Source organism: Sebastes umbrosus, chromosome 11 (genome assembly GCF_015220745.1).
Source record: "Sebastes umbrosus isolate fSebUmb1 chromosome 11, fSebUmb1.pri, whole genome shotgun sequence".
Classification (NCBI taxonomy): domain Eukaryota; kingdom Metazoa; phylum Chordata; class Actinopteri; order Perciformes; family Sebastidae; genus Sebastes; species Sebastes umbrosus.
This window is the reverse complement of record NC_051279.1, coordinates 26,453,872-26,481,838: the sequence shown is the minus strand read 5'-3', so window position 1 is coordinate 26,481,838 and position 27,967 is coordinate 26,453,872. Positions and strand designations below refer to the sequence as shown.

The 27,967-nt window shown below is 40.6% G+C and overlaps 2 protein-coding genes and 1 long non-coding RNA gene across 3 annotated transcripts; 1 reads left to right on the top strand and 2 right to left on the bottom strand.

Annotated features, from left to right (window-relative positions):
* Positions 1-29: 29 nt before the first annotated feature.
* tcaim (T cell activation inhibitor, mitochondrial) lies at positions 30-11,123 on the bottom strand. Its single transcript, XM_037783617.1, has 11 exons — positions 10,834-11,123; positions 10,328-10,428; positions 9,077-9,209; positions 7,695-7,848; positions 7,359-7,614; positions 6,414-6,536; positions 4,951-5,048; positions 3,847-3,938; positions 3,537-3,769; positions 3,320-3,451; positions 30-2,224 (listed from the first exon to the last, which is right to left on the bottom strand). The coding sequence occupies exons 2-11, from the start codon at positions 10,390-10,392 to the stop codon at positions 1,999-2,001; spliced, it is 1,512 nt and encodes a 503-aa protein (XP_037639545.1). The 5' UTR covers positions 10,393-10,428; positions 10,834-11,123; the 3' UTR covers positions 30-1,998.
* On the top strand, positions 10,551-15,027 carry LOC119496435. The gene is made up of 3 exons (XR_005208703.1): positions 10,551-10,565; positions 11,660-11,664; positions 14,630-15,027. It is a non-coding gene; the product is annotated as an uncharacterized LOC119496435 (long non-coding RNA).
* gpd1l (glycerol-3-phosphate dehydrogenase 1 like) lies at positions 12,352-27,121 on the bottom strand. Its single transcript, XM_037783712.1, has 8 exons — positions 26,925-27,121; positions 25,203-25,377; positions 24,064-24,204; positions 19,781-19,919; positions 17,241-17,353; positions 15,366-15,602; positions 15,036-15,142; positions 12,352-13,546 (listed from the first exon to the last, which is right to left on the bottom strand). Exons 1-8 carry the CDS (start codon positions 26,966-26,968, stop codon positions 13,450-13,452), a joined length of 1,053 nt encoding a protein of 350 aa, XP_037639640.1. The 5' UTR covers positions 26,969-27,121; the 3' UTR covers positions 12,352-13,449.
* Positions 27,122-27,967: the final 846 nt, after the last annotated feature.

Genomic DNA, 27,967 nt, shown 5'->3' with positions numbered 1-27,967 from the left:
TAATAGAGGTCATAATAAAGAATCCAGTCTGAAATGAGCATTTTTTATTTGAGAACTCTGGACTCAGACAATACAGCAGCATCTGAAATGTCCAATATTTCCAAGACAGCTTCATCCAGTGAAGCAACTCATCATCACGTCTTAGTCCACATGCTGGATCACACAGTCCTGGTTAGTCCTTTCTCCTCTATACACCTCTAACGTACATACGACACTAAAAGGTGCTGTAACACAACAGTCTTTGTTCATGTTCTTGGATTGTCTGGTGAAGTGATGAGTCTTCCCACAGTTCTGTTTTATGATCACATAAATTAGTTATATTCACGTGTATATAATTTCAGTTTGACCTCTAGCTGAAAAATCAGCATTTGATACTACAACAGCAGCAATATTGATAATATAAGGGCATCAGTGTGCTTCAAACAAAGTGCTTGTTGGATCATGTAACAGGGTCACATGTCATGGCGTGATTGGTCTGGTGTGAAAGTAAGTTGGGTTTGAACTTCTCTCACAAGTTTTTCATTCTTCACACAACTAAGGATACTAATTTTGAATTATTTGTTTTTTTTAACCGATAGTTGATCCTTGTTAACCGATTATTAACAGCAAACCGTTTGTCTGTGAGCACGGCGTAACTTTAGCGAGCATACGGTCAGGAGACTCTTTAGCAAAGTGAAATCTTATACTTACAGTTAAATTGAAGCGTTAGTGATGTTGCAGAGCTGTCCGTCAACGTCCGCTATGAACGTTGTCGTCACTACCGTGTTGCATTGTGGGATATTTATGACGCTGTCGTGTCCGGCATTGCATACTGTAGTATTTCACCTGAAATAGTAGGCAAGGTTTTGGACATCACAAACTGTTTTAGTGTACTAAATAGCATGTTAGTATGGACGCAACCATGGTCCCACATCTCTCACCCAGACAACAACAAGACCCAAAGGCATAGTGGCCGTACAGCAGACGGTGGCAGTAGACCGGTCATTCTTAAGCAAACAAAAACAATTACATGGCTTATCGTAGAAGAATAAAGTTTTTTAGGCTTTTTTTTTTTTTTAAAACAAGCTTTGCTAGTCGATTGTTTTAAGGAGCATGGAAGTATATATTCCATTGAGTGGCAGCTCTGTACAAAACCATTCTAGGTGCAGGAACTACAACATGATCTTGTGTTACCTGTCTGGTAGTATGACCGTGTCTGTCACTGAGATATGAGATATGAGATATGAGATATTGAGTGAATGCTTTTAAGGCCTGGCCAGAGTACAACGATGGTGTCAGTCTGTCAGAGTGATAACAAGTTCTAACCCTCTGTATTGGATTTTGGTTGTTTCGTGACTATTTTAGTTTACATTTAGGGCACAGATTGTGCCTTTAACAGAACCATTACTTATTTCTCAGTGCACTCCACACAACAACAAAAAATACTCACTTTGTCAAACTTTGCATGTCAAGACCTCAAACCCGGTCTTAAAAAAAAGGCTTCAGTCATATTGCACCTCTGCCAGTGGTTCCCAAACTTTTCAATTTCAACCCACATCCCTTATCACAGTTCAACCCAACACTATTTGGTTCTCAGCCTTTCAATTTTGATCCCTGAAGAGGTCAAATTCTCCAGTATTTTAGAAGAAAAGCAAAGAAAAATCTGAGAACAAAACAGAAGTTTATGCTGCAGAAATGTTTCTCTTCTTCTTCTTTTCTTGTAAATCATTTTGCGACCACTGGAGAGTCCTCGCCTCCAGGATGGACCCACTGTCCTCCACTGTCAATCAAATCCTATTTGGCTTTTCCAGCAAGTGGATAAAGTGCTTCTTATTGGTCAGCTTGAATGAACCACTACACCTGATTCTTTTCTCCAAAGGTTTCCCTTGAGAGTGAACAGATTTGAAATCTGTTGTGACCGCCTGACATCTGACAAAGGACCCTGTTCAAATTGTCCCAACATTAAACTGCTAAAAAAATACTTCTTTCCAACACTTGGCCTGACCGTGTCCCTCCAGCTCAGCTCTTCCAGTCCCAGGGGACACACAGGTCGCCGTCTTGCATGACCGAGTAGAAGTGAGAAACACAGACGTGGAGGCCCTGCATGAGGGGGGAGCGCTGCTCCACCAGCCGTTTACAGCACAGGATCATCTGGCTGGAGCTGACGCTGGGCTCCTTGGACAGACTCCTCAGAGACAGACTCTGGAGACACAGCTTCACCACAGCCTCCTCTTCTGCCTGCAGCCTGGACACACACAAAGAAGTAGGATTCAGTAACAAACTGAAGAACTAGCATGAGGTGGTGTATTAGGCAATAGGCAACATTCTTAGCTACTAGGTGTGTTAATCAACCGTTTAACTGTTAACCGACATTAAGAATTTTTACCGATTAATGCTATCAGTTACACGGTTAAAAGAAATATTAAAAATTATAGCTGCTCTGCAGCTGTGGGTCGGGGCCGGGCATTTTGAGGAGGAAGAATAAGAAGAAGGAAGAAGAGAAGGAAGATTTAAAAAGGAAGAGGATGTAGACTAATGAGAAGTACAGGAGAGTCCATCATCATTAATCCTTTAAGGCGTTAGCATGTTCACTCTGACTCGATCGGGTCTCGAACTCACAACCTCAGACTCCAAGGACAAGTCAGTATCTTGGTGAGCTTACTGCTCTCAGTAAACTACCAGTTCACACTATGACTGAGATAACCGCCAGTGTTGCACATAAAGGGAGATTTCAAAGTAGTATCAAACATTCCGTTTTTGAGACAATTCTGAGAATTTGCGTACTTCATTTAAACAACACAGAGATGTCTGTAATTTATTTGAATAAAGACTGATTTCTCCACATGTGACAAACAAATGTTTGAAAATGCTTGATTTCCATTGACTGCAGTGTGTCTCAGATGAGGATGTAATTCAAAATACTGTCAAAAATACAGTTTTTGAGATACAATTCTGAAATGTATCCCCCTACATCTACCATGACCTCAAAATTTCGTTTTTTATTTTCATGAACATTGGAGCTTTATTTAGCAAGAATTTGCGAAGCTGTGTACAGTACTGTAATGTTTGGATGCACTGCGGGCTGAATTTTTGATAATTCAAAAATCTGTGTGGATGGTTTGTGGATCACAGTCTGAAGATGCAAGTTTGGTGTCAATTGATGGAAAAATGTTGAAGGAGATAGTTTTAATTAGTTTTACAGGAAAACAGAGTGATGGACTTTTATATTTCTTCTATACAGCTAAAACAGTGCAGTAATTTAAAAAACAATATGCGATGACTCATCTCAGCTAATGACTGGAATCATCGGCCCTAGAATAAAGTGGCATGTGTGACTCACTGGTCTTTGCGTTGGGTGCGCTGTCTGGCCTCGGGGGCTTGGCTCTGGAGGAAGACCTGCAGCTTGGGAGGGTCACAGTTGGTGGGGATAATGAAGTGCCCCATCTCATGAAGACTGGGGTTAGAGCGGTCGCTGTGATTGACACAAACAACAATGTCTTACTTAATGAAAGTACACAGCAGTGTGTCATGTGTGTGACGGTAATGCGACAGCGTACTTCTCCAACAACATGGTGAGCCCCTGCAGGCTCCTGGGGTGCAGGCGAAGGCGTCGGGACATCAGGCTCTTGTGGAAGATGCTGAGGGTGCTGTAGTGTTCGGCGATGGGCTGGACTGGTCTCAGCCTCTCCACGTGGACCACTTGAGTCCCACCCAGGAGGAGGCTGATCCTCTCCTTCAGCCAGTCTGTCTGCTGCTGCAGGCTGCGATAGCTGGGCAGCTGCTCGAACAGCTAAGAGACACACAGAGGGTCAGAAAACAAAGAGGAACACAGAGAGAACAGCAGAAGCACTGCAGTAGCTGCATTACTTTGGTCCACTGATGATGAACGTCCATGGTTCCCAGCATGATGTGTCCGGAGGCGTTCATTCCTGACTGGTCGGCAAACACAACGGTGTGTCCTGGAGGAAAGACGGAGGAGCGGATTAAAGGTGAGTTCACCAATTCTACACGTCTATACACGTCTGTTTTGTTGGTTTTGGGCAGCAGAGCTAAATAAGTGAAAACAGTTATAGAAAGCAGTCCATGACTCATGACGCTACCTACACAGATTTTACTGTTACCTGTACACATCATTAACCTGTTCCTCTCTCTGGCCCTGTTCACACCTGGTATTAACATGCGTCCTGAGTGATCCGAACACAAGAGTACAGCTTTAAGTAAGTCTGTTCACACCTGGCATTAGAATGTGTCTCCACATGCGTCCTGAGTGACCACTTGTGATCAGATCTCACTTCCCCGCTCTCTATGCAAATAAACATGTAGTAAACACACGGTTAATACAGCAGATGTTGCAACGTAATATTACAGGAATGTCAGCAGTAATATCCTACATATTCATGAATTCGGGTACATTTTATTAACATCAAAATATACGGTTATTGTACTGGCGGTCCCCGGGGACCTCCGTGCTGCCGACAACGCCACCTTTGCCAGGCAACAGCGGCATACAGAGCTTCAGAGAGCCGGGGATGAGAGAGCGCAAGCTGGCGGGTGTCCATGCAAAGCACCGGAACAAAAAACACCGACACTTCTCCGACAGTATGATAATAATGCACTTTGCGTGCCTCGTCTGATAGTCTGTAGATTATGTAGCCAATAGATAAGATATCATTTAATAAAGTACAGTTGTACCGACAGAATACAGTAGAGCACAGAAGCCGTTTCCATGCTGCGAGGCAGACAAGCGCTCGGGTCTGCCTGTCTGACATAAGTCGTACAGTTGTATGGCCTTCAAAGAGAGGTAATGAATTATCATCTAGACTAGTGCCCGTGTGACCACACCTTCACAGATCTACAGAACACACCTGGTTTAACTAGGACCTGAGGTCCCTGGGAGAACTCTACATCACATGCTATGATCAGACAGAGTTTAGAGACTGGCATTACTGGGAGTGCAGTGAGCCTCTTTACCTTGCAGGTTGATCAGGGCCTCGGGGTTCTGCTGAGACAGTCGGCTCAGACTCTGAAGCTGAGAGCACCTGTGGGCCACTCCCCAGCTGCGCTGCCACCTGCACCACACAACTGACGTCATCGTCACAATAATATGTACACAGCTTCTTACTAGTTCATGCACAGTTCTGCAGTGACTCACAATGTAGAGGAACAAGCTTCAGGGCTAACTTCTGACTGCTTATTCCCAAACCCAAACCAGGTTGATATATGTAGTTATTAGGGCCGTAACGAATGCATTCAAAGCTTCTATTGAGGTTTTCAAATGAATGTCTGTCATCATATTTTATGACGTCATCACACACAAAAATCCTCAAACAAAATCATTAATTTGAATAAAGTGATTAATCAGATTATATAACTTAGTCTTTTTTTTTTTTTTTAAATCCACTTTCTTTGATGAATATAACTCGCAAGTATGTGCCTCTATTTACTGTATGTGCAGCAGCAAACAGTTTTTGATCGCAGTGAAAATGTAGTTTTTGAAAGGCTAAACGCCAACAAATTGAATCAGAATATTTTGTGAGATAAAAACATATTGTGAATTTCCAAAAGTTGTGTTGTATTTTAATCTGCTGTAGGCTACCGAATGCCTTTTTTTTTTTTTTTTTACACTCAAAAGCTTCTATTGTTTTTTTTTATATGAAGCTTTGAATGTCTGTCGACATATTTTATGACATCATCACCCTAAAAAGAAGAAAAAGAAATCCTCATTTGAATAAAATGATTCTTTGGATTAAACGAGTTAGTCTTTTTTTTTATTAAATCAACTTTCTTTAATGAATATAACTTGTCAGTGTGTGCCTCCCTTTGGGTGCGGCTAGTATAAGAAAATGTTGTTTTTGAAAGGCTAAACGCCAACAAATATGGATTGAAACTGAATATTTTGTGAGATAAAAACATGTTGTGAATTTTGGAAATGAATACATCCATCTTTTTTCAATCAATTTTGACTTTTGGATTTAACGAAGCTCTGGAGTTATTGGAAATGTTTGGATCACACAACTCGAAAACAATCCTACGCAGCCACCACTGGAATATAATGTAAGTCTACAGATAGTATAATAGTAATAATATTAGTGTAGCATGATCTTTATCTGCAACTGTGCAGAAATACCATCTTTAAACACAATGAATAGACATGCAAAAAAAGCTGCGCAGCATTCGAATGTGGATTTAATTTAATTCCATTGTCAATGTTATGAATGAAGCTTCAAACTATTTGGTACAGCCCTAGTACAGTAGTTGTTCTCTCCACTGAGAACCAAAGAGCCGGCACATTGGACCTGGTAAGTGGATGAAAATTTTGCCAAGAACACGGCTGATCAGATTGTTCAGACGGACGAGTGGACGTGGTCAAACAGATTACAGCAGCTCCCACAGCACTTACTAAGTGTTAGGGTAAACAGTAGAGTGGAGCGTACCTGATATCAGCGAGATCAAATTTGTGACACAGTTCCTTCTTCAGTCTGTCCAGCTCTTCTCTCCGAGGAAGACTAGCACTGTGCTTCTTCGTTGCCTCGGTCTCGTTGTTTCTCAGCCACAAGCTGACAAAGAAAAGAAAGAATTATAGAACACTACTAGAATAAATATGTTTTGTGGTGACAAAACCCACACCGAATGATCCACGACTATGCAGTTCATTCATTCTTTTGGTTTTACGGCCCACAACTTTATGGTTTTTGCTCAGTAGCTCTCATGAAGTTGGTTTCCAGCTGCAGCAGGCAGCTGTTTTTAGTGAAAAAGCTCTACAAACCCACTGTGCACCATCTGCTCAGCAACAAACAGCTGACAGACCCAGGTAAGGTTTGATCAGGCTTCTATACAATACTACAATCGGGGGTCTGCATAGTACGCAGACACGTTCCACACACATGCTAGAAAACATCATTCTGACCTCCTGACAACAAGAAGAGTCAGTCGTCAGTCGTCTAGCCATCACAATTTAGCCCTTGTCAAAGTCGCTCACATCCTTATATTACACTGGCCCATTTTTTCTGCTTCCAACACAAAGTTCAAAGTTCAAAATGTTCACTTGCTGTCTAATATATCCCCCCCACTGCCAGGTGCCATTGTAACCAGATAATCAATGTTATTCACTTCACCTGTCAGTGGTCTTAGTGTTATGGCGGATTGGTGTATATTTTTGGTACTTCTCATTACTACATACTACATTCCTGTTTACATTCAGTTTTCCCATTTGAAATACTGTCTTCAACAAAATTACACATTTACATTACTATTTTATATTTACTCATGTTTATATTCTAACTGCACTATTTTATGCCTTAGATTATCATTTTGCTTTTGCATTCAATTGTGTGATTTCATTGAGTTGAGATACAGAGTTGAGGTCCAGTGTTACTAACATGAGTCTAGGCTCCACTCTCCTGGCCTGCTGCAGCTCCTCCTCAGGGTCTCTGAATCCAGTGAAGCTGTAGTAGCTCTTGTCCCATCTGATAGGTCTGTAGAAAGGCAGCCCCGCCTCAGGTGGACTCTTAGATGCCCCTGCACTTGCTTTCGGTCCCTTCATGTGTTCCATGGGCAGGCTACAGGACTTCAAGACGTTCGTCACTGTGCTCAAGACATCGTTTGTGTGCAGGGTGAAGCTCACTGACCGGAACCCTGAGAACCAGGCGGGAGCTTTTAGATTTGTCAAAGACAGAACTCACGAATATTATGAGCAATATTAACGGAAACTGTACCCAAGGCGAGGAGGTCTGGCTGCACATCATTGCTGTTGTCCTTTGTGTCCCTGACATAAAAGGTGAGCTTCATTGGCTGAACTGAGCGTGAGCCGGGCTTCTGTAGGTTGTCCAGGTAGCCATTCAGCCTCTTTAATGAATTCTCATTCACTTCCTGTGAAACATAACATTAAATGTTATACAGTGTGGTGAAGCCTCCTTTTCCACAAACTCTTTGCATGGTGATAATTATTAGTATACCAATAAGTTATCCCTCTAAGAGACTGTCTTTCAGAGGCTCTAGCAGGTTCAATTTTAAAGCTAGAGTGAAGATGGGTTTTATGGGTACCCACGAGTCTCCCCTTTACAGACATGCCCACTTTATGATAACCACATGCAGTTTTCTGCAGTATAAACGTGTTATTCCTATTCTAAGTTGATGTGTTGCGAATATTTCTGCATACTGGGGTCACTTAACAGTCTTGAATCGCATAGATTGGGTATCACTGTAAAGCTGAGACTCTTGTGGATCCAATGAGCCCAACTGTATTCATGTGTGATGATGTGAGTCCCCATAGAAGCCATTTCATTGTAGTGAGACCATTTTTTTAAACTTGACCTCACTGTATAAAATGACCTGTGGTGACCTCTAGGATAATCACAGCCTCATGAAACTTTTCAGCCAGAAACTAGAGACCTAGAGCATTCAGAGGATGGATGGCTTTCCTAGCTAGATTGACAATAAGGGGGTTTCTGAGCAGTTTACACAACAGAAGTGCTCGCCATCCAATCGCTGAAAAATGAAATTCTTGCAGAAATCTCCAAATGTCAAACGTTTTTGATCCCAAATCACAGCATGGCTTTTTTTCTATGGTGTTCCTCAAGGGCTTGGTGTCTTAATGTGGTATTTTAGAGGGATTATTGATCATTTTTATCAATTTTACAGAGAAAAAAATGGTTAAATTTAGCACCAAATTTGTGTAACAAATGGTATCAACCCAAAAATTGCTGCAACAACTTATGAGACATAATAGAGCATGGGGATGATCATCATATACTTCTATCATCATGTTCTAAACCCCACTACACTTTTGCAATATATTTTAAATAATTCATTCATGTTTATTACAGATTTATGACTAGAACATTGTGACATACAGTGCTGAGCTGCATCTAAAATTAATCTTCAGGTTCCCAGCTTTCAGATTATTATATGTGACATCTACTGTTGACCTGCTATCTCCCCCTAAAGACCCCCTGTACCCCCCTAAAAAAGACAAAAATGGGTCTATTGTGGGTCTCAGGGGGTTAACTGTCTCTGCTCAATCAATTCACATTGGTTGTATTTTCAACATACATATTTATTTGGATTCTAAACAATTCCTGATATATAAGAGACCTACCCGTTCCCTGGGATATTGCCCAAAGAAGTCAGGGTGGACTGCAAAATAAAACGGTCTGAGTGCATTGACAGCATCGGCCCCTGACAGAGCTCTCCGCTGGGCTAAATGTGTGGCCACATGTCTCCTGTCCAGCCTGTAGAGAAAAACAGAAGACAGAGATGAAGTATTAGTGGTATAAACTATAGCCAGTGATGGTGGTATTGTCACATTTAGTGTTCATATAGTTCTCTAAAGAATGATTATTTTTATTGTTGATCAATCTATCACTTGTCTTTCAGCCAATTGTTTACTTTATAAAACCTGCAAATGCTAATTGCAAATTGTGAGCCCGATGTGTGATCATTTAAATGTGTTTTTTTATTGCTGTCAAAGTTAACACGATAATAACGTGTTAAAGCAAATTACCAGTACAGATGCTGGTATCATATGAAACTAGAAAACCTAAAGAATCCATTGGTACCAACCATGTCATTATAGCTTGTCGTGAAGGAGGCTAAATAACGCTCCAAACTGATGCTAAATTTTGGCGAGGAAAAACTGTCATGGCCATTTTCAAAGGGGTCCCTTGACCTCTGACCTCAAGATATGTGAATGAAAATGGGTTCTATGGGTACCCACGAGTCTCCCCTTTACAGACATGCCCACTTTATGATAATCACATGCAGTTTGAGGCAAGTCATAGTCAAGTCAGCACACTGACACACTGACAGCTGTTGTTGCCTGTTGGGCTGCAGTTTGCCATGTTATGATTTGAGCATATTTTTATGCTAAATGCAGTACCTGTGAGGGTTTCTGGACAATATCCGTCATTGTTTTGTGTTGTTAATTGATTTCCAATAATAAATATATACATACATTTGCATAAAGCAGCATATTTACCCACCCCCATGTTGATAAGAGTATTAAATACTTGACAAATCTCCCTTTAAGGTAAATTACAAGGTGAATTACAAGGTGATTAATTTGCAATTAATCGTGACTAAATATTTTAATTGATATGTGACATTATGTCATTGAGTCTTCTGAGTGGCTATTTAATCAAAGAACTAGAAAAAGGGACACACTTAGTATGTCTAACCAACTCTCTACCACCAATATTAGATGGATTGCCATGAAATTTGGTACAGACATCGATGGCTTTTCATCCAGCATCATCACCTCGAGGTGAGCTTAGAGCTGAAGCTGACACATCTACAACCACCATGCACCACAGAGTCCTACCAATCATACAACAGGTCAAAGCAGTGTTACCTGATGGTGTATCTCAGGAGGCAGTTGACAGACATTGCTGATGCTGCTTGCCAACGGGAGAGCATTAAAGCATGGCCTCTGTAGGCAGTCCATCAGCAGTCCTGATGTCAAAGTACATGATTTTACTCGCACAGCAAAGCACAGCACAACACAGCAGTATCCATTCATTCAGAGTAACTTAGATGAAGGCTTTCAGACAAACAGGAGGAAATTACCAACTCAACTAATCAACTTGAACGTTTATCTATTATGGACTTCAATAACAGCAACAGATAAATACACCTTCAAAACTAAATATCCAAGGAACAAGTAGTTTAGTCTACTTTGTGATTTAGCTGCTGCTTTAGCTGACTTGCTATTATTAACTTAGCAGTTGCATTTATCTCTAAAGGAAGATCAGCTAATCCCAATAAATATCAGATTAAAGCAAAATAACCAGAGTTAGTTTAGTCTGACTAGACTAAAGTAGCGGGAACACAGAGAGGTAAACAGAGAGGTTGTTGTACCTCAGCTGGTTGTTGTTGTTGTTTGACTTCTACTCAATGACAGCAGCACACCATGCTAACATCCGGTTAGCTGCTCTAGCTGGTATATCAGCATGTTATCAGTGTTGGGACTACGGCCGTCAGCTTTCACTGTCCGACTATCAAGAGCTCGTAATACCGGCAAGATACAAGTAAGTGTGTTGTTAAACTGGCCACTAACAATAAACAGTAAGGTCACTCTCACCGTGGGGCCACTAGCTTTAGCTTTAGCCATGGGGGCTTTAGTGCTTCTATTTCCGGTTCCGGTTCCGTTCTTCTTCTTCTTCTTCTGACAAAGTAGCCGCACTATTCCGCCACCAGCGGGACTGGAGGACCGCTGCAGGTCAGTGACTATATCATAATAATAATAATAATAATAATAATAATAATAATAATAATAATAATAATAATATATGTATATATAAAACATGCATAACAGCAGTGCTAATAATAATACTGAGTATGTAGTGTAGGATAGATAGATAGATAGATAGATAGATAGATAGATAGATAGATAGATAGATAGATAGATAGATAGATAGATAGATAGATAGATAGATAGATAGATAGATAGATAGATAGAAACTTTATTGACCCCTAGGGAAATTCAAGTTTCCAGCATCACAGTTCCATAGTGCAAAACCTGTTAGTAAAAAGGCAGTAAAAAAGTTAGTAGTGCAAAGTACAAAGTACAAAAAAAAATATACCAGATATAAAAATAGAAGATGAAAACTGTTAAAACTGAATACAGTGCAGGGTAACAGCTGTGATACACGACTGTGAATCAAAAGTGAATATAGTGCAGAAGAGACTGTTAAAAATTGAGTATAGTGCAGGGTAACTCCAGTAGCTTAGTCTATGAAAGTGCACTGTGTGCATTATTATCTGTCCTGCAGACCGTCCTCCTTTGCCCCCAGATGTGTAGTAATATAAATAAATAAGAATATTAGTTTAAATGTGCTGTATAAATAAATGCAGTGTTAATCCCACAGTAAACCAGATTATTGCATATCTGAATTATTGCACTAAACTATCATACTGTGAAGTCATTATTGCACAGTTGAAGATATAATAAAATTACGGGGTTAATGCTGCTGATAGGGGTAAAAAATAATAAATATATGTTGTGTGTGTATATATATATATATATATATATATATGTTTATACATGTGCAGTGCACCGCACAACACAGAAGCAAACCAAGGAGGGTGAAAAGAGGAAAGGTTACGCGTCATATCTTTGGCGTGCAACACATGCGCAGTTAAATCTGGTCTGCACTTGTGGAAATTGAGCAAATCGTAACGCACGACCGCAGCTCCAGTAACACTGTGCATGTGTTATACACCACAAGAGCCGTGTCCCAGCCTCTTTCAATAAGCCTCGAAGCAAACCAGGAAGAGACAACTTTTTGGATCATGTGCTGAATGAAGTGGTTTCTAAGACAGTATCAGTATCCAGTTTTCACATTGCACTCAAAAACACACTTTGTACAAGCGACACAAAGGTGAGATTTATGCTTTAATGGACACACTGTATGTTTCACTTTTACAGGACAAAAGACTTCAGTGTTCAAGCTGGTCCCAACGCGGCCTACACTGTTCAATGGGAAGCATCTGGGACTGTCCAGCACACAGTGACAGTCCCAAGACGACTACGAGGATACCTAACCAAAAAAGAGCTCTATACAATCTTACTTGGCAACAGTTTGGCAGTTTAAAGAGAAAAGCTCACAGAGATATGACTGATTTGATTTAATAACACTGAGCTAATGCTGGTTTATCAAAAGGCAGTATTAGCATGCTGTAGGTTTTATTAACTCACGTCTGCCCATACAGATTTAATCCATTTAAAAAGGCAAAAGATTTCCAGTGCTGGATGTTGAAGACGGAGACTGACATTATTCCTTTTCAACACTACGGTATGTTTACCTGAGTCGCAGTGAAAATAAAAAAACAATACAAACCCTGTGAAGTTATAAAAAATATTGAAACACAGTAAATCTTCTCCTAAGTCACAATGCATTGTCTACTGCTGTTGTGCTTGTGCATCAGTGTGATACAGATGCAGTCGCACGCTGGTGTCCACAGACAGGCCTGTATGGCTGGTATTGTTAGTCGTCTCAAGATATGGACAGCGCCTGTCTGTTGACATTGATGAGCCACACTCTACAGATAACCACTGTACTGTCACAATAAGAAAACACAGGTTCCATTTCAAACATTTGGTCACGAAGTGGAAATATACATAATTTTCAAAGGTTCAGGGGTAAAGGTAAGGGGCCCAAGAGCTGCTGTGTAGTTGGTCTGCAAATGCTTTGGATTAGAGAGGAAATTCATCTTCAGGAGAGGAGGTGAGATCTAGCAAACAGGAGGAGCTGACTCTCTCTGCATTTTAAGACTCAGATCCGTTTTCCTCTATCGCCCGCTAATAAAAAACACTGTTGGAAATCTGGCAACTCCAGTTTTTCATTTCTTTTTGTAATTGAACTTGAACTGATAAAGGACATTGTGTTTTTTTTGACAGCATTAGTACCTAATGCTAAACTGATGTTGGTGTGAACATGTTGAGTGAATCCCTTCAGCGGACCCACCGGGTGATCACATGTGCTCCGGGTGGCTCTGCAGGCAGGAAATCATCTCTCGGACCGGCTTCCCCTCGAAACAGATCTGATAGACGGCCGTGAACAGAGGGAACCTGGAGAGAGGACGGAGAGACTCACTGAGACAAGACACTGAGAGGGAATGAGAGGGAGCATCATGAGGTACTGATGTGCTGCGTCAACGCCCAATTTACATGCAACAAGATGATGACATCATTATCAATGATACTATAATTCATCCACACTAGGGCAGCACCTAACGATTATTTTCATTATCTATAAATCTGGTGATTTTTTTTGTTTAATAAACTTATTGTTTTGTCTATAAAATGTTAAAAAAGAATAAAAAATTCCTTCCATCGCATTTTCTCAGAGGTGACATCATCAGAGATGACAGCTAGCCTGGCTAAATACACCTAACACCTCTAAAGGCCCGGACTAGTGGGGCAGCTAACCTGACATATTCATAACAATTGTGTATTTGGTACGGATGTAGATTTATATGTTATGAAAAGATATAGATATCGGGGCGCTGCAAATTTGGCCCGTGGCAGACATTTTGTCCCCAGTAACCTGCCTCATCAGTTCTTGTGACATGCTGTAAACCGGCAACCGTTTTCTATGTTATACAACTATATACATTGTTTTAAAAAAAAAAACAACACAAATATACAAAAAAGTGCTATTGCATATCAAAAAAATAAATAAAACAAAAAACTCTAATCCTATTGGAGTCGGCACATTGCTGTGGTGGATTAGCGTGTGTGTCTTTGACCCTGAGAGCTATTCCAACAGGAGACTGATCTTAGTTTTCTTTATAAGTTCAACCAAGTGGGCTTGGTCACAGATTAGAGACCAGACTAAAACAATGTTGTATGAACCTGAAGCAATGACCCAAACTAAAACGTTCTCATGCGACCTGAGACTAGAGTTTACCGACAGTCCGGAACTTTATCCAGCGATATCTCTGGCAATTGTTCAGCTAATAAAAAGAGAAATGCACCGATGGAAAGCCGAAAATCTTGCCATTTTAAAATTGTATTGGTTGTCATTCTGTCATGAAGGCGAGGGGGTGAAGTTTGACTTGAGTGGCCATGCTCCATTTATTTGGGTTTTTCTCAGGTTAAAAGTTTTTAACCTGAGAAAAATAAAGGTTAAAAACCTTAAAAAATAAAGAGGAAAAAATCACATGAGAGTCATAAAAATCAGTTTTCTGCAACATTTAGGAATATTAAGCGGTGGTGGCTATTTTGAAAAATGTCTGCCACGGCCCTCAGGGGCCAAATTTGCAGCACCCCGATATCTCTATCTTTTCATAACATATAAACCAAATGTGTTGCTTTTATCGCAAAATGCACGATTGTTGTGCTTAACTGTCCCGCTATGATATCCATCTGAACATCTTATTGTTGGAAAGAAAGCAAATAAGTGTATTTCCCAAAGTGTCAAACTATTCCTTCAAGTCTAAACATTATTGCAGTAATGGTCAAACATGATACACAGAGAGGCCTCTTAAATACCAAAACAACAGTGAGACACGTCAGACAGACAGACAGATAAAGAAAGAGACTGTCGTATACTGACTTGTCCACCAGGCCCTTCTCCTTGAGGATGTGGTAGACCTCTGCTGAGGTGGCCGGACCCTGGAGCTTCTGACCATTCAGCATCTCCTTCTCCAGCTCCACGATGCTCTGACAAGCACACAATACAAATTCATGGAAATGGAAAAAACATACTATTTGAAAGAAAGTAGCTCTTTTCATTTAAAACTTGAAAATAGCGCCTGCAAAGTTTTAAATAAACGCCAAGTGGACATTGTTTAACAGTCACACTAGAGAAACCGGGAGAGCGGAGGTCCATGAGATCCACCAGTGTGTCCTGTGTTACAGTCACTGGTGACGTTGGTGCACCCACCTTCCCCGTTTTAGTGAAGGCCTCTGCCACTCGTCGGTTGCGGCCGCCGTAGCACGTAGTGATGAGGTCGGCCACGCCGCAGCTCTCCAGAAAGGTTGCCGTGGAAACTGAGCCGTTCTTGGAGAAGAGTTTAGCGAAGGCGATCATCTCCATCAGCCCCAGACGGATCACAGCCGCCTTGGTGTTGTCGCCGCACCGCAACCCGTCGCAAAAGCCTGCGCCCACTGCGACGATGTTCTGCTCCGAACATAAAGAGCACATACATTCACATACAGTAAGTAACCTGTAGATCTGGAGCACATCAAGCATTGGTGTACCAGTCTCCAAAAATGACACAATAACTATAACAGTCATAGCATACTCTGTAAAGCACAATGCAAAAAATTAGGGCTGTCAAAGGTAACATGATAATACCACACATTGCATTAACACAATCGATATTTTAGAGGTTGTAGTGGGCTCAGTTGTAAAGTTAGAGTGAAGATACTGGTATCATATGAAACTAGAAAACCTAATGAATCCATTGGTACCAACCATCAAATAACGCTCCAAACTTGACCTAAATTTTGGTTAGGAAAAACTGTCATGGCCATCTTCAAAGGGGTTCCTTGACCTCTGACCTCCAGCTATGTGAATGATAATGGGTTCTATGGGTACCCACGAGTCTCCCCTTTACAGACATGCCCACTTTATGATAATCACATGCAGTTTGGGGCAAGTCATAGTCAAGTCAGCACACTGACACACTGACAGCTGTTGTTGCCTGTTGGGCTGCAGTTTGCCATTTTATCATTTGAGCATATGTTTTATGCTAAATGCAGTACCTGTGAGGGTTTCTGGACAATATCCGTCATTGTTTTGTGTTGTTAATTGATTTCCAATAATAAATATATACATACATTTGCATAAAGCAGCATATTTGCCCAATCCCATGTTGATAAGAGTATTAAATACTTGACAAATCTCCCTTTAAGGTTAATTTTGAACAGATAAAAAAAACGTGTGATTACTTTGTGATTAATCGTGATTAAGTATTTGAATCGATTGACAGCCCTACTAAAAACCTGTCGTGGACTATCATCAAGTTCCAAAGATTGATTTATGACTATTTCATCTCGATGAAAATCCTTGGAGCAGTTTGCAAATGTGGACTTAGCATATTCACAAAATGGTGATATTGTATATGCAGATGTGCTCAAATGTGTTGGCACCCTTGCAGCTCATTGAAATAATGCTTCATTCCTCCTGAAAAGTGATTAAATGTAAGGCTATTTGTCATGTATAATTGCTGTATGTATACACGGCTAGTGTGAATGGTAGAAAAAGAACCAAGGATAACTGCCAACGAGATACAAGCTGAACCTACTGAAGGTCAACGTAGGTCAGTTTCTGATCGCACCATCCGTCACTTTTTGAGCCAAAGTGGGCTCCATGGAAGAAGACCCAGGAGGACTATGCTTTTGAAGGAAAAACATAAAAAGCTAGACTGGAATGCTAAAATGCATATTGACAAGCCACAATCCTTCTGGGAGGAAGTTCTTTGGACAGATGTCAAAACTGGAGCTTTTTGGCAAGTCAGCTCGACGCTCGCAGACGAAAAAATGAAGCTTTCAAAGAATAGAACACCAAACATGGAGGAGGATCGGTTTTGTCTTGGGGCTGCTTTGCTGCGCCTGGCACAGGGTGCCTTGAGTCTAAAAAGTTAACAAAAATCACAATAAATCTTAATATCGAATCGCAATACTTCAGCAATATACAGATAGGTGTATCTTCTCAGCCCTACTTAAAACCCTCATACACAATAATCAATAACTATAGATATAGCGGTTTCCTTAGCTTCATGCGTGTACAGTGTGTGTGAGTGTGGTCGTGTACCTTCAGAGCTCCACACAGCTCCACTGTATCGGCATCATCCACCACTGTGATTCTGAAGTTTGGAGTCTGCAGCAGCTCTTTGAACAGCAGGCCGTTCTCCAGAATCCTACTGCCTGAACACACACATATATACATTAAAGATTATTGTTTAAGATGTTCACAGCCATTGAGCACTGTGTTTTCCATTAAGCACCTGACCATCTTTACATTAGCTGGGTTTTCACCAAAAGTTCCCGGGACTTTTAGTCCCAGGAACTACTTTTCAAGGAACTAAAAGGTTCCTTCAGCCCACTGTTGTCTGCGTTTCCTCTGCGGCCTAAAGACCTCTGAAGATTAGGCAAATTAGTCTGCTGACATATAAAAAAGCAGCATGACAGGAGACGAGGGCTGCTGGAGGTCACAGCAGTAAACACACTCTGTAGTTCAGTGTGTCGCCTGTTTCATCTAAAACACAGGCTGGAAAAAAACCGTTTTGTCTCACTGTGACGATATTTACTGATGCTCGTTGGATGTAATGAATGAAATGAAACTAAGAGCGTCTGTCTCCACAGTAAATCATCTGTTGAGTGTTTGATGGTTATTTATTGGTGCTTTAGATTGTTAACGCTCTGATACAATCAAAAAATAATTATTCTTTCTCTCATTGACAGCACCGCCGCTCTACGTCTCTCTCTCTTCTACAGCTCACTCCAACAGTTTCTTTCTGTCTTTTTTTGAATGGGTCAGGAAGCCGACAGCAGAGCCTAACTTTACTTTCAATGTTACCAAACAAAAAGAAATGCTCTCAACCCGTCCTAAAATGGTCCTAAATCCATACTAGAGTGCTTCCTTGTTTATGAATGAAATGGTACAGTTGAAGCAGCAGCGCTGTGTGTGTGTGTGTGTGTGTGTGTGTGTGTGTGTGTGTGTGTGTGTTTGACCAATCAGCGACAGTCATCCCTGCAAACTCCACCCTGAAAGTTCCTGAACTTTCAGAAAGTATTACCCCCCACCTTTTTTGGGGGTAAAAGAGTTCCGTAAAATGATGAAATCATTTACTAGATGTGAAGCTACCGCAAAGTGGCGTGTGACAAAGAGTGCATTCTCGTAGTGCAGTGACACATCATCTGCAAACAATGTTTGTTAGGAAAGTAGTAAAGTAGTTAGAAATGTATTAATGGGCTAAAATGTGTGAGAGTCAAATAGAAGCCCTGCACACTGTATTGAAAAGCTCCCAGCAAGTTTAATGTACGACGTTTCGATCTAACAGAGATCTTCGACAGGCATTATCAAGATTTGATAATGCCTGACGGATCTTCATAATGCCTGATGAAGATCGCTGTTAGATCGAAACACCCTGTTTGTCCAAAATGTGTGAGAACTACATGTTAATTTAACTTAATATTTAAAAAAAACAAAAGTAATTGGCTTACAGGATGCAAAAACCACGTGAAAAATGAAAAAAAGACATACTGACTCAGAAAAAGTGTCTGAACTCAGACAGGACTGTTGAAAGGAATGCCCTAATTAGCCATCAAACAAGCACAGCTAGCCTACCCTGAATATCACAAAACCTTGTTAGCAGTTAGTGCTACCACTCTGCTAAGGAGGTATTGGCATTGCAATTACAGAAAAGCAGCTCTACTCGCAAACAACCAAATGTTGTCCTTTTAAATGTCAAATTTTATCAAACTATTCAAATCCACATGTTGAAAGAAAAGGCCTTCAACAAAGCATGTTGACAATGCTAGAAACTACAGTGAAAGACCTTTACAGTCAAAGTCAATAGCTTAAATGTCAATTGTGATCATGTCCCACACTGCTAGTTGGTTAACAATCTACCGTAAAATGTCCCCAGAACTTAATTTAGACCCTGGTTGGTTCCCGCGGTCCAAACAGGGATATTGTCACCTTTCATGTGCAAAGTCCTTTGATGAGCTGCCTCTGATTACAGCAAACAGACAGTACATATTGTCGGCTTCTTTTCCGGAGTCTTGAAATATTAACGGATATACTGAGGAACAAAGACATAGCCCGGAACTCTGCGTCAAACACACTGAGACTGCTCCTTTAGAAATAGACCTCAAAGACAGAGAATATTACACACCCTCCAATTTATTTTTAATCCCTTTCCTGAAATAGAAAGTCGGCTTTTTTGCAGCCCAGGTTGAAAACTAATATCCAGACACACAGTCGACTCCAACACAGTATTGAGTATTGAGACCCTTTACTTAAGAAAAAGTCTGGAAAGCTCAACGTCAAAATACTCCATTACAGGTAAAAGTCCTGCATTTCAAATTATACTGACATACAAGTATTATTAATATCATTATCAATATATTAAGATATCTTATTATGCAGAATCACCTCTTTCTGTATAACACACACGTTTTTTTATATTATGTACGTTATATTTAACATGTATATTAGGCACTGCATGATTTCACCTTCAAAAATCAGTATTGGTCAGGCTCTAATTCATATGATAGGCTATTTTATTGTATAACCATAATGTTCTATGATTTCACATTTAACTGCACGGCCACATGTGTCCCTCTTACCGATGGTGGTTTCACAGAACTTCTCAGCTGCCACTTCGTTGGCGATGTTTGCTCCCATGAGGACGCTGACGTCAATCCCCATCTTCTCCCGAATGATGTCAGAGATGAGCTTCAGGCCCCCGGGACCCTCGTCTATACCCTGACGGACACAGAGACAGACGGATGTGAGGAGCGTGGGGGTGACTGGGGGGAGAATGATAGACATTGTGGATGTGGGAAAACGGAGGGTATGGCACCTGAATATGGTGTTAATGTCACGCAGACTCAGATCTATCATTCTAAACTTAGACATCTTAACATTTATAACCACAGGTATTTAAAGAATCCATTGGTACCAACCACGGAATTACATACATTGTGTATCACTGTAAAGATGAGACTCTTGTGGATCCAATGAGCCCAACTGTATTCATGTGTGATGATGTCAGTCCCCATAGTAGCCATTTCATTGTAGTGAGACCATTTTTTGTAAACGTGACCTCACTGTATAAAATGACCTGTGGTGACCTCTAGGATAATCACAGCCTCATGAAACTTTACAGCCACAAACTAGAGACTTAGAGCATTCAATTCAATTCAATTTATTTTTATATAGCGTCAAATAATAACAGAAGTTATCTCGAGACGCTTTATATAGAGAGCAGGTCTTAGACCGTACACCACAGTTAGGAGGCAAAACAAGATCCACCAAGCGCGCTGTGGCCAGGAAAAACTCCCCGTTTAGCGGGAAGAAACCTGGAGCAGAACCGGGCTCTGGGTGGGCGGCCATCTGCTGCGACCGGCAGAGGCTGGATGGCTTTTTCCTAGTTAGATTGACAATAAGGGGGTTTCTGAGCAGTTTACACAACAGAAGTGCTCGCCATCCAATTACTGAAAAATGCAATTCTTGCAAAAAATCTCCAAATGTCAAAAGTTTTTGATCCCAAATCACAGCATGGCTTTTTCTATGGTGTTCCTCAAGGTCTTGGTGTCTGAATGTGTTATTTAAGAGGGATTATTGATCATTTTTTATAAATTCTCGAGTGGTAAAAAATGGTTAAATTTAGCACCAAATCTGTGTAACAAATGGAATCAACCCAAAAATTGCTGCAACAACTTACGAGACATAATATAGCATGGGGATGACCATCATATACTTCTATCATAATGTTCTAAACCCTTATACACCTTTACAATTCATTTTTATTGATTCATTAATTAATTAATTTATACCTTTTTTCTGATTCATGACTAGAACAACTTGACACTCAGTGCTGAGCAGCTCAAATTAATCTCCAGGTTCCCAGCTTTCAGATGATGTACACCACTTCTATGTGACATCTACTGTTGACCTGCTATCTCCCCCTAAAGACCCTGTGTACCTCCCTAAAAAAAGACTAAAACGGGTCTATTGTGGGTTAAAGCAGAACATGGTGATGAGGAGAACACTAGACAGAACGTCTCATCCTTCACACTTTCATCTCATCTTCCTCTTCTGCTGCTGATTTGGACTAAATGCGTCTCTGAAGCACAGACACGGTGACGCAGACTCTGCTTCATATGGAAACACCAAACACATCCCACACACACACATAGACAGGGGATCTGGAAGTGTTAATAAATTGCATTTATAACAACTATAAGACATCGGCGCTTTGAGGAACTAAAATGACGGATTTTTGCAGACATTAAAACATGAAATGCTACTGTTAACTGTATCAAACGCATTCTAAAGCCTTGGATTTATATAGTATGCCACAGTGGCGCTAGCAGCCGTAATCCATACGCACCGTGCGTAAAGTGTTTTTAATATATATATATATATATTTTTTTTGCATTCTAACTTGAAAAACTGCAGCTGTCACAACAGCAGATAACATCTTTGGATTATGTTTTTGTTTAATAAAGTTGAAAGAGGAATTTTTCAAGCACATACTTGAAGGTCGCTGATTGGTGGACTTTTGGACATTACAACGCTCTGGAGTTATTGCAAATGTTTGGATCACACGAGTCGGAAACAATCCTACGCACAATGGCGCCTTTATGACACATAGAAAAGGCAAAACCTCACTCATATGTTCTGGTCTTGTAATAAGCTGAACAACTTCTGGGCTTCTGTATTTCAGACTCTCAACCCAGTGCTGAAATAGTGATTTTTTGTAGTTCCAGAGGAGGGTATATTAATGACGAATAAAATAAAAGATGTGTTTGCCTTTGCAACTCTTCTTGCTCGGAGAAGGATTTTGTTTTCGTGGAAATCGGAACATCCACCTAAAGCCTCCATTTGGATGAATGACCTGATGCTATTCCTTAAGTTAGGAAAGATAAAATATTCCGTCAGAGGGTTAACCCAAAAATTCCATGCAACATGGGACCCTTTAGTGTCGTATTTCGAAAGGCTTAAGACCCTTCCCCAAAATTAGGCAGGCACGTGAATTTTATTCGTCAGGATTAGCCCACCCCAGGAACCGCTCATTGAGCGCTCTACACACGGGAATGTAGTGTTAATAACTGGTGGTAAATAAGCCTATACACTTAAACAACTACAAATTTGTTTATATTTCAAAGTTAAATTAATTTATCTGTATGTATGTTTTATTTTATACATTTTGTGTATATTTTTTTTAATTAATTAATTTCTTTATTTAATTTTTTTTTTTTTTTTACATCTTACAACTCAGTTTTGAACCATCATTCCCTGTGTAGATATATCATATGTTATTTTGTCCAGGCAGTGGGGAGGGTGGAGTAGAGAAAGTGAAAATGCTCTATGTTAAATATCTGTGAATAACGTTCTTTTTCTTAAAAAAAAAAAAAAAAAAATACTATCAAAAAAATAATGCTTTTATTGTGAAGGATTAGTTTCATTCAAAACTGCCAGTTAGGCAACAGCTGTGGCCTAGTTTGCTCCTGATTCCTGACTTTCTATTTTGAGGGAAAACGAGGGTAAATACAGCCTTGGCGTCTGTCTCAGTCCCGCAGCACCTAAAGCCTCGTATGATATAACATATAACCCCCCCCTCTCCATAATTAATCAGCCTTTTTACCTGGAGAGAACATGTACACACATTTTACACACAAACAAGCTGGACAGTGTGTGTGTGTGTGTGCGTGTGTGTGTGTCTTTGGCTGAGCTTTCATCCGTGTCATCTGGGCTGCAGCAAAAATGTAGATGACAGTCCAAACAAACCCAGAGTTGAGCAGACAGCCTGTTCTGTTTGAGAGGAATTATGTGTTCTATAAAAAGCAGATTTCAGCAGATTTACAGCCAGCTCAGTCCGCTCTCTGACATGACCATACAACCGATTCTGATGAAAACCTGTGCAATAGTTAAACCGATATGAAAAGATAATGTCTGCAAAATTATTTACGAATGTGTGAATATTAATTTCCTGTTTCTAATTCTAGTCCTTTCAGGATTTTGTAGTTTTGCAATGAGATAGACACCAATGTTTCATACAGGTGTTCGTGGTCAAATCTACGGGAGCATTTTGCCAAAACATGGACTTCTAAAGATTTTTTTAAAATATTTAAGTAACCCAAGTAGGGCTGGTTTTTCAATTAAATTCAAAATACTTTATTCGTCCCTAAAGGGACAATTCAAGGGAAGCAAGCGTGTAAACAGAAATACACATAGACAATTCATTTACACGCATAAAAAACAAATGTGTTAAAAAGACAATCACAAGGATTAGTAGCAGCAATATCTAACAAAGGTCAAAGTGTAAATGATTAAAAGTGCTCGGTTAGTTAGTTAGTTTTAGGAAAGAACTACTTGGTTGGACTTAAAACTACTACATTTGTACAGTGAAAATGACACTGAACGTTGTGAACACGGGACACGAACGAACAGCTGATTGTAACGAGACACACCTGACACGAACAGCGGCCTCCTGGATGAAAGCCTTGTGTTTGTTGGACCCATCCACCTCCCTTCCCTCCTGCCTGGTGTGCCTTTTCGCTCTTTAAACTACGTCAGCACAGCCCTTTCTCATAGTGTTTACTATTGCTGCGGAAGGATTTACATTGTATTAATGAAACACCCGGGGCGTCTCATACCGACGCTAAAGGGTGCCGTGTGCAGCTGTACCGAACACCAACAGTCGTGACAAAGCATCGGTACTTAACGCCCCGGTAATGAGAACGGGCTGGAGAGTCTGCACTTCAAGCCCATATTCATTATATAACTGTAAATAGAATATGTCTAACTGTATCTCTGCTGTTTGTGGCAGTGTGTGGAGCTGTCGAGTAATGCAGATAGTGTGGCGTGGAGCAGCTGTATGAGACAGAGGAAGCATTATTACCTTTATGAGTGTGATTCCCCGAGCTTTGGTAGAGACACAGCCAACCATCTCGTCACAGAGATTCCGGATGAACTGGTGAGGGACCACAAACACCAGCAGGTCAGCTCCCTCGGCAGCATCACGGAGCTTCGGGACGGCCACCTGTGAGATAAAACAAAAGACACATACAAATCTAAACCAAGCACGAGGTGGGCTTTGAATGGGAGGTCTCATTTAACACTGATTTGGAGGTTAACATGGGTAAAAAAAAAACTGGGCTTAATCTGGTTAAAAAGTCAGATCTATTGAACCGTTTTATCAACAACAATTCAATAATAAATGTGGTTACGACCTGTTTCCTGTTGACAATGTTGCCATTTGTGGCCACCAACACAGTGTTGCTGTACCTAGCACTAGCCAATTAGACAGTTGTCAGGCTATTAAATAGGCGTTATCAGTCACCCCATAGATGTGGGTCACAAGGGGCCTACTACACCGACTAGGTTTTATCATCTATTCACATGGTAGATCACCGAAAAAGAATATGACAGCGACCTCTAGCGACCGTAGTAATTATGACGTATAGCAGTCTGAAGCTCCGAAAGGGATGAAGGTCGGGAACGGTGGATGGGAGACCAGAGTTTACATCCCGTGTGAAACCAACAATGTGTAGTTGTCTTTGTATTTGTTGTTATTTTAACCCAAAACACAATGGTTTTCCTTGAAGGTAACTAAGTGGGTATTTTTGCCTAAACCTAAAGAAGTTGTAGTTTTATTGCCTAAACCTAAAGAAGTTGTAGTTTTATTGCTAAAAACTTAAAGAAGTCGTAGTTTTTTTGCCTAAATATAATGAAGTTGTAGTTTTGTTGCCTAAACCTTAAGAAGTTATAGTTTTCTTGCCTAAACCTAAAGAAGCCTTTTTGTTTGTGTTCAAAACGTGAAGTTTTATTCAGTTTTTACAACATGTTAGAATGTGTTGCCTTTAAGTTTCACTTTTACAATGTAGTAGGCCCCTATTGACCCATATCTATGGTGCTTATAGTGACAGATAACGCCTATTTAATGGCCGGATAACAGTCCAATCGGGTGCTGGCACAGCTTCAAAAGAAACGAGAAGTTCATAATGACTCAAAGAAGATTGCAATCCTCCTTCCTCTTACCACATTCTCTGGCAGTTTGTATCCAGGCAGGTACTTGATGTTTTCATGCTCCGTGTTGATGATGTCAGTGAGCTTCCTGCCATTAATGTTCTCTTCGAACACCCACATCTTCACCGTGGTGGCGAAACGCAGTGACGTGGCATTATTTCCAATTATCCTGGCGATGGCTGAGCCCCTGCAACCAAAGCAGAGGTCACGAGGTCAGCTTGATTTCACTTTCACCCCAACTCACTCACACTGAAAGCTTACTGCACCACAGATTGGTAAGACTTGAAAACTCCCTACACAGGAGATGTATTATTCATATGACAGTGTGATGGACAGCATGGACGCTCAGTGACCAGCAAGAACTTCTTGCGTTTGAACCCGACCTTTCTGCGTTAAGATCACACGTTCTCCCCACATTCAAAGACAGCAGTTAAGATCAACAAGAGATTCGAAATTGTAGGGCTGGGACGATACACCTATCTCCCGATTGGACACTATCACGATACTTGGATGCCGATTTAATATGTATTATGATTTTTAAGTATTGCGATTTTACAAGTATTGTGATTTATTGTGATTTTTGTTAACTTTTTTAACACTAGACCATGGGAAAAAGTTGAATCATACACTTCTATGGACTTTTACTTTGGAAAATATCTAATTGAATACAGTAAAAATGTTTGATTTTCAGCATGTATGTAGTCAGAGATGTCCTGAAGTCAAATATATCAGTCATTTCCAGTAACCCAAAAAGAAAGACAAAGATTTCAGAGACATTTCCCTCACAAATTAGTGGTATTTTCTTTTTTAATTTATAAGGGACATGTAATGTTTTATACTTCTGGTGAATATCAATCAATCTTATTTCCATATATGGATTTTGTATATACAGTTCCCTTATTTAACACCTTATTTTGAAAACTAGTCACACGTGTCTGCTTCCTCTTACTTCACCAAGTCCGTAGCTCAACGTCTATAATAAAGTATAAATGTGGAGGTAAATATTGGGGTTATTTGACAGCAAAATTCCAAAATAAACTTCAAATAGGTTACTTGCTTATTATCACCTAATTAATTACCATGAAATTTGTGGACCTGTAAAATAAGATAAGATAAGATATTCCTTTATAAGTCCTGCAGTGGGGAAATGTTCAGTGTACAGCAGCAAAGGAGAAAGTGCAAAAAACAAGATGCATCAGCTAACACAGTAAAAAAGAGCTAAACAAAGTGTAACAAAATATGAACCATTTAAATAGAAGGAAGTATAAAAAAGAAGCAGTATATACAGCATTCACAATAAACAGACTATTAAAAAATTGCACAAGTGGAAAATGATATTGCACAGTGAGAATTACACCTGAGTAGTACTGATGGACAGTTGGTGTACAGTAAAGTGCAGTTCAATGAAGCCAAATAAGATCCTTAATCCTATTTGCTCCATCTCTACCCACTGCTGCTTTACAACCCCTGATGTTAATTAACCTGGAAACATCTTCCTCTGAAATGCAGCTCAGCAGGGCAGCTGACTGACCCCTGACCTCTCACCTGATGCTGCAGCTGGAGGTAGTAACATTACATCACACTCAGTCCTCCTGCCACGCACTAAACTACACCATCAACACATTCATACAGATGCAACATCATAACAGGTTGCAGCAGCAGCAGCAGCGCATCATGTCCTGCATCATCATCACCATCATCATCATCATCATCCTCCTCTTCCTCACAGCTTACCAGTTTCCGGAGCCGACTATGCACACTTTGAGCGGAGAGGCCATCACCGGTCCAGCTGCTCTGTGTCTCTCCTCCGCAGGCAGGTTTATAATATCTATATGAGAGAGGAAGAGACGCTCCTGTTCTCTTCTGTTCTCAACGAGACGAGCGGCACGATACGCGTCGTCTTCTGGTGACGTCGTAGAATGCGCCGCGCACACAAGCCCGTTGGGAGTTGTAGTTCTCGTGCGTGTTGACGTAAACAGTGGCCTCCAGATTACATAACAGGGTGACATGATGATGAATAATGGATATTGAATACAAATGCTCATATAGAAAGATACACATGCAGCATGGACTGTGTTTTTCATGATAAAGATCATAGAATAAAGCCCTTCAATGGGCTACTGGGATGACATCATAGGGGATAGAATAAGATAAGATAAGATGAACCTTTATTAATCCCCGGAGGGAAATTCAGGTGTCAAAGCAGCAACATCAGCAAACACAGGTGAGGTAAACACAGTGAAACACAGGAGAGGTAAGGGTATACAAAAATGATAAAAACAATAATAGAGATATGAAAGATACAGAGTGAATGGGTGAACATAGTGTGTACAGTCCGTCAATAAATAAATGTAATATGTACATATGTGCAGTCTATAAAGTGGTATATAGGATGTATAGTGTAAAGTAAGTGTAAAGTGCGCCAGTGGTTAGAGTCCAACATGGTTGCAGATAGAGCATGTTTAAAGTTCTTAAAGTCCTCATAGTTCTCATATGGGGGTCAGTTCTTGGTAGTGGAGCCTGATGGCTACCAGCTGAAGGACTGACCCAGGCGCTTTGTGTTGTGCCGAGGGGGGATGAGTCTGTGGCTGAAGGTGATCCTCATCTTGACTAGCTCATCATGGAGGGGGTGGGAGGGGTTATCCAGGATGGGGTCCAGCTTCCTCCTCATCCTCCCATCTGCCACCACCTCCAGATCGATCCAACCACAGAGCTAGCCTTCCTCACCAGCCTGTTCAGTTTGTTGGCAGGTGAGTTGCCTTAATGTGGGACACCTA

What these genes read in the sequence shown, in the direction of transcription:
- tcaim (XM_037783617.1), bottom strand. Translation starts at nt 10,392, where the DNA reads ATGCTCTCCCGTTGGCAAGCAGCATCAGCAATGTCTGTCAACTGCCTC. An exon ending in GGCCCTGATCAACCTGCAAG is followed by an intron (nt 3,939 to 4,950) that starts GTAAAGAGGCTC and finishes TCTTTCCTCCAG; the next exon opens with GACACACCGTTGTGTTTGCC. An exon ending in CTCACCATGTTGTTGGAGAA is followed by an intron (nt 3,452 to 3,536) that starts GTACGCTGTCGC and finishes TGTCAATCACAG; the next exon opens with CGACCGCTCTAACCCCAGTC.
- gpd1l (XM_037783712.1), bottom strand. Translation starts at nt 26,968, where the DNA reads ATGGCCTCTCCGCTCAAAGTGTGCATAGTCGGCTCCGGAAACTG. An exon ending in ATAGTCGGCTCCGGAAACTG is followed by an intron (nt 25,378 to 26,924) that starts GTAAGCTGTGAG and finishes CTTTGGTTGCAG; the next exon opens with GGGCTCAGCCATCGCCAGGA. An exon ending in AGCTGTGTGGAGCTCTGAAG is followed by an intron (nt 15,603 to 17,240) that starts GTACACGACCAC and finishes TGTTCGGAGCAG; the next exon opens with AACATCGTCGCAGTGGGCGC.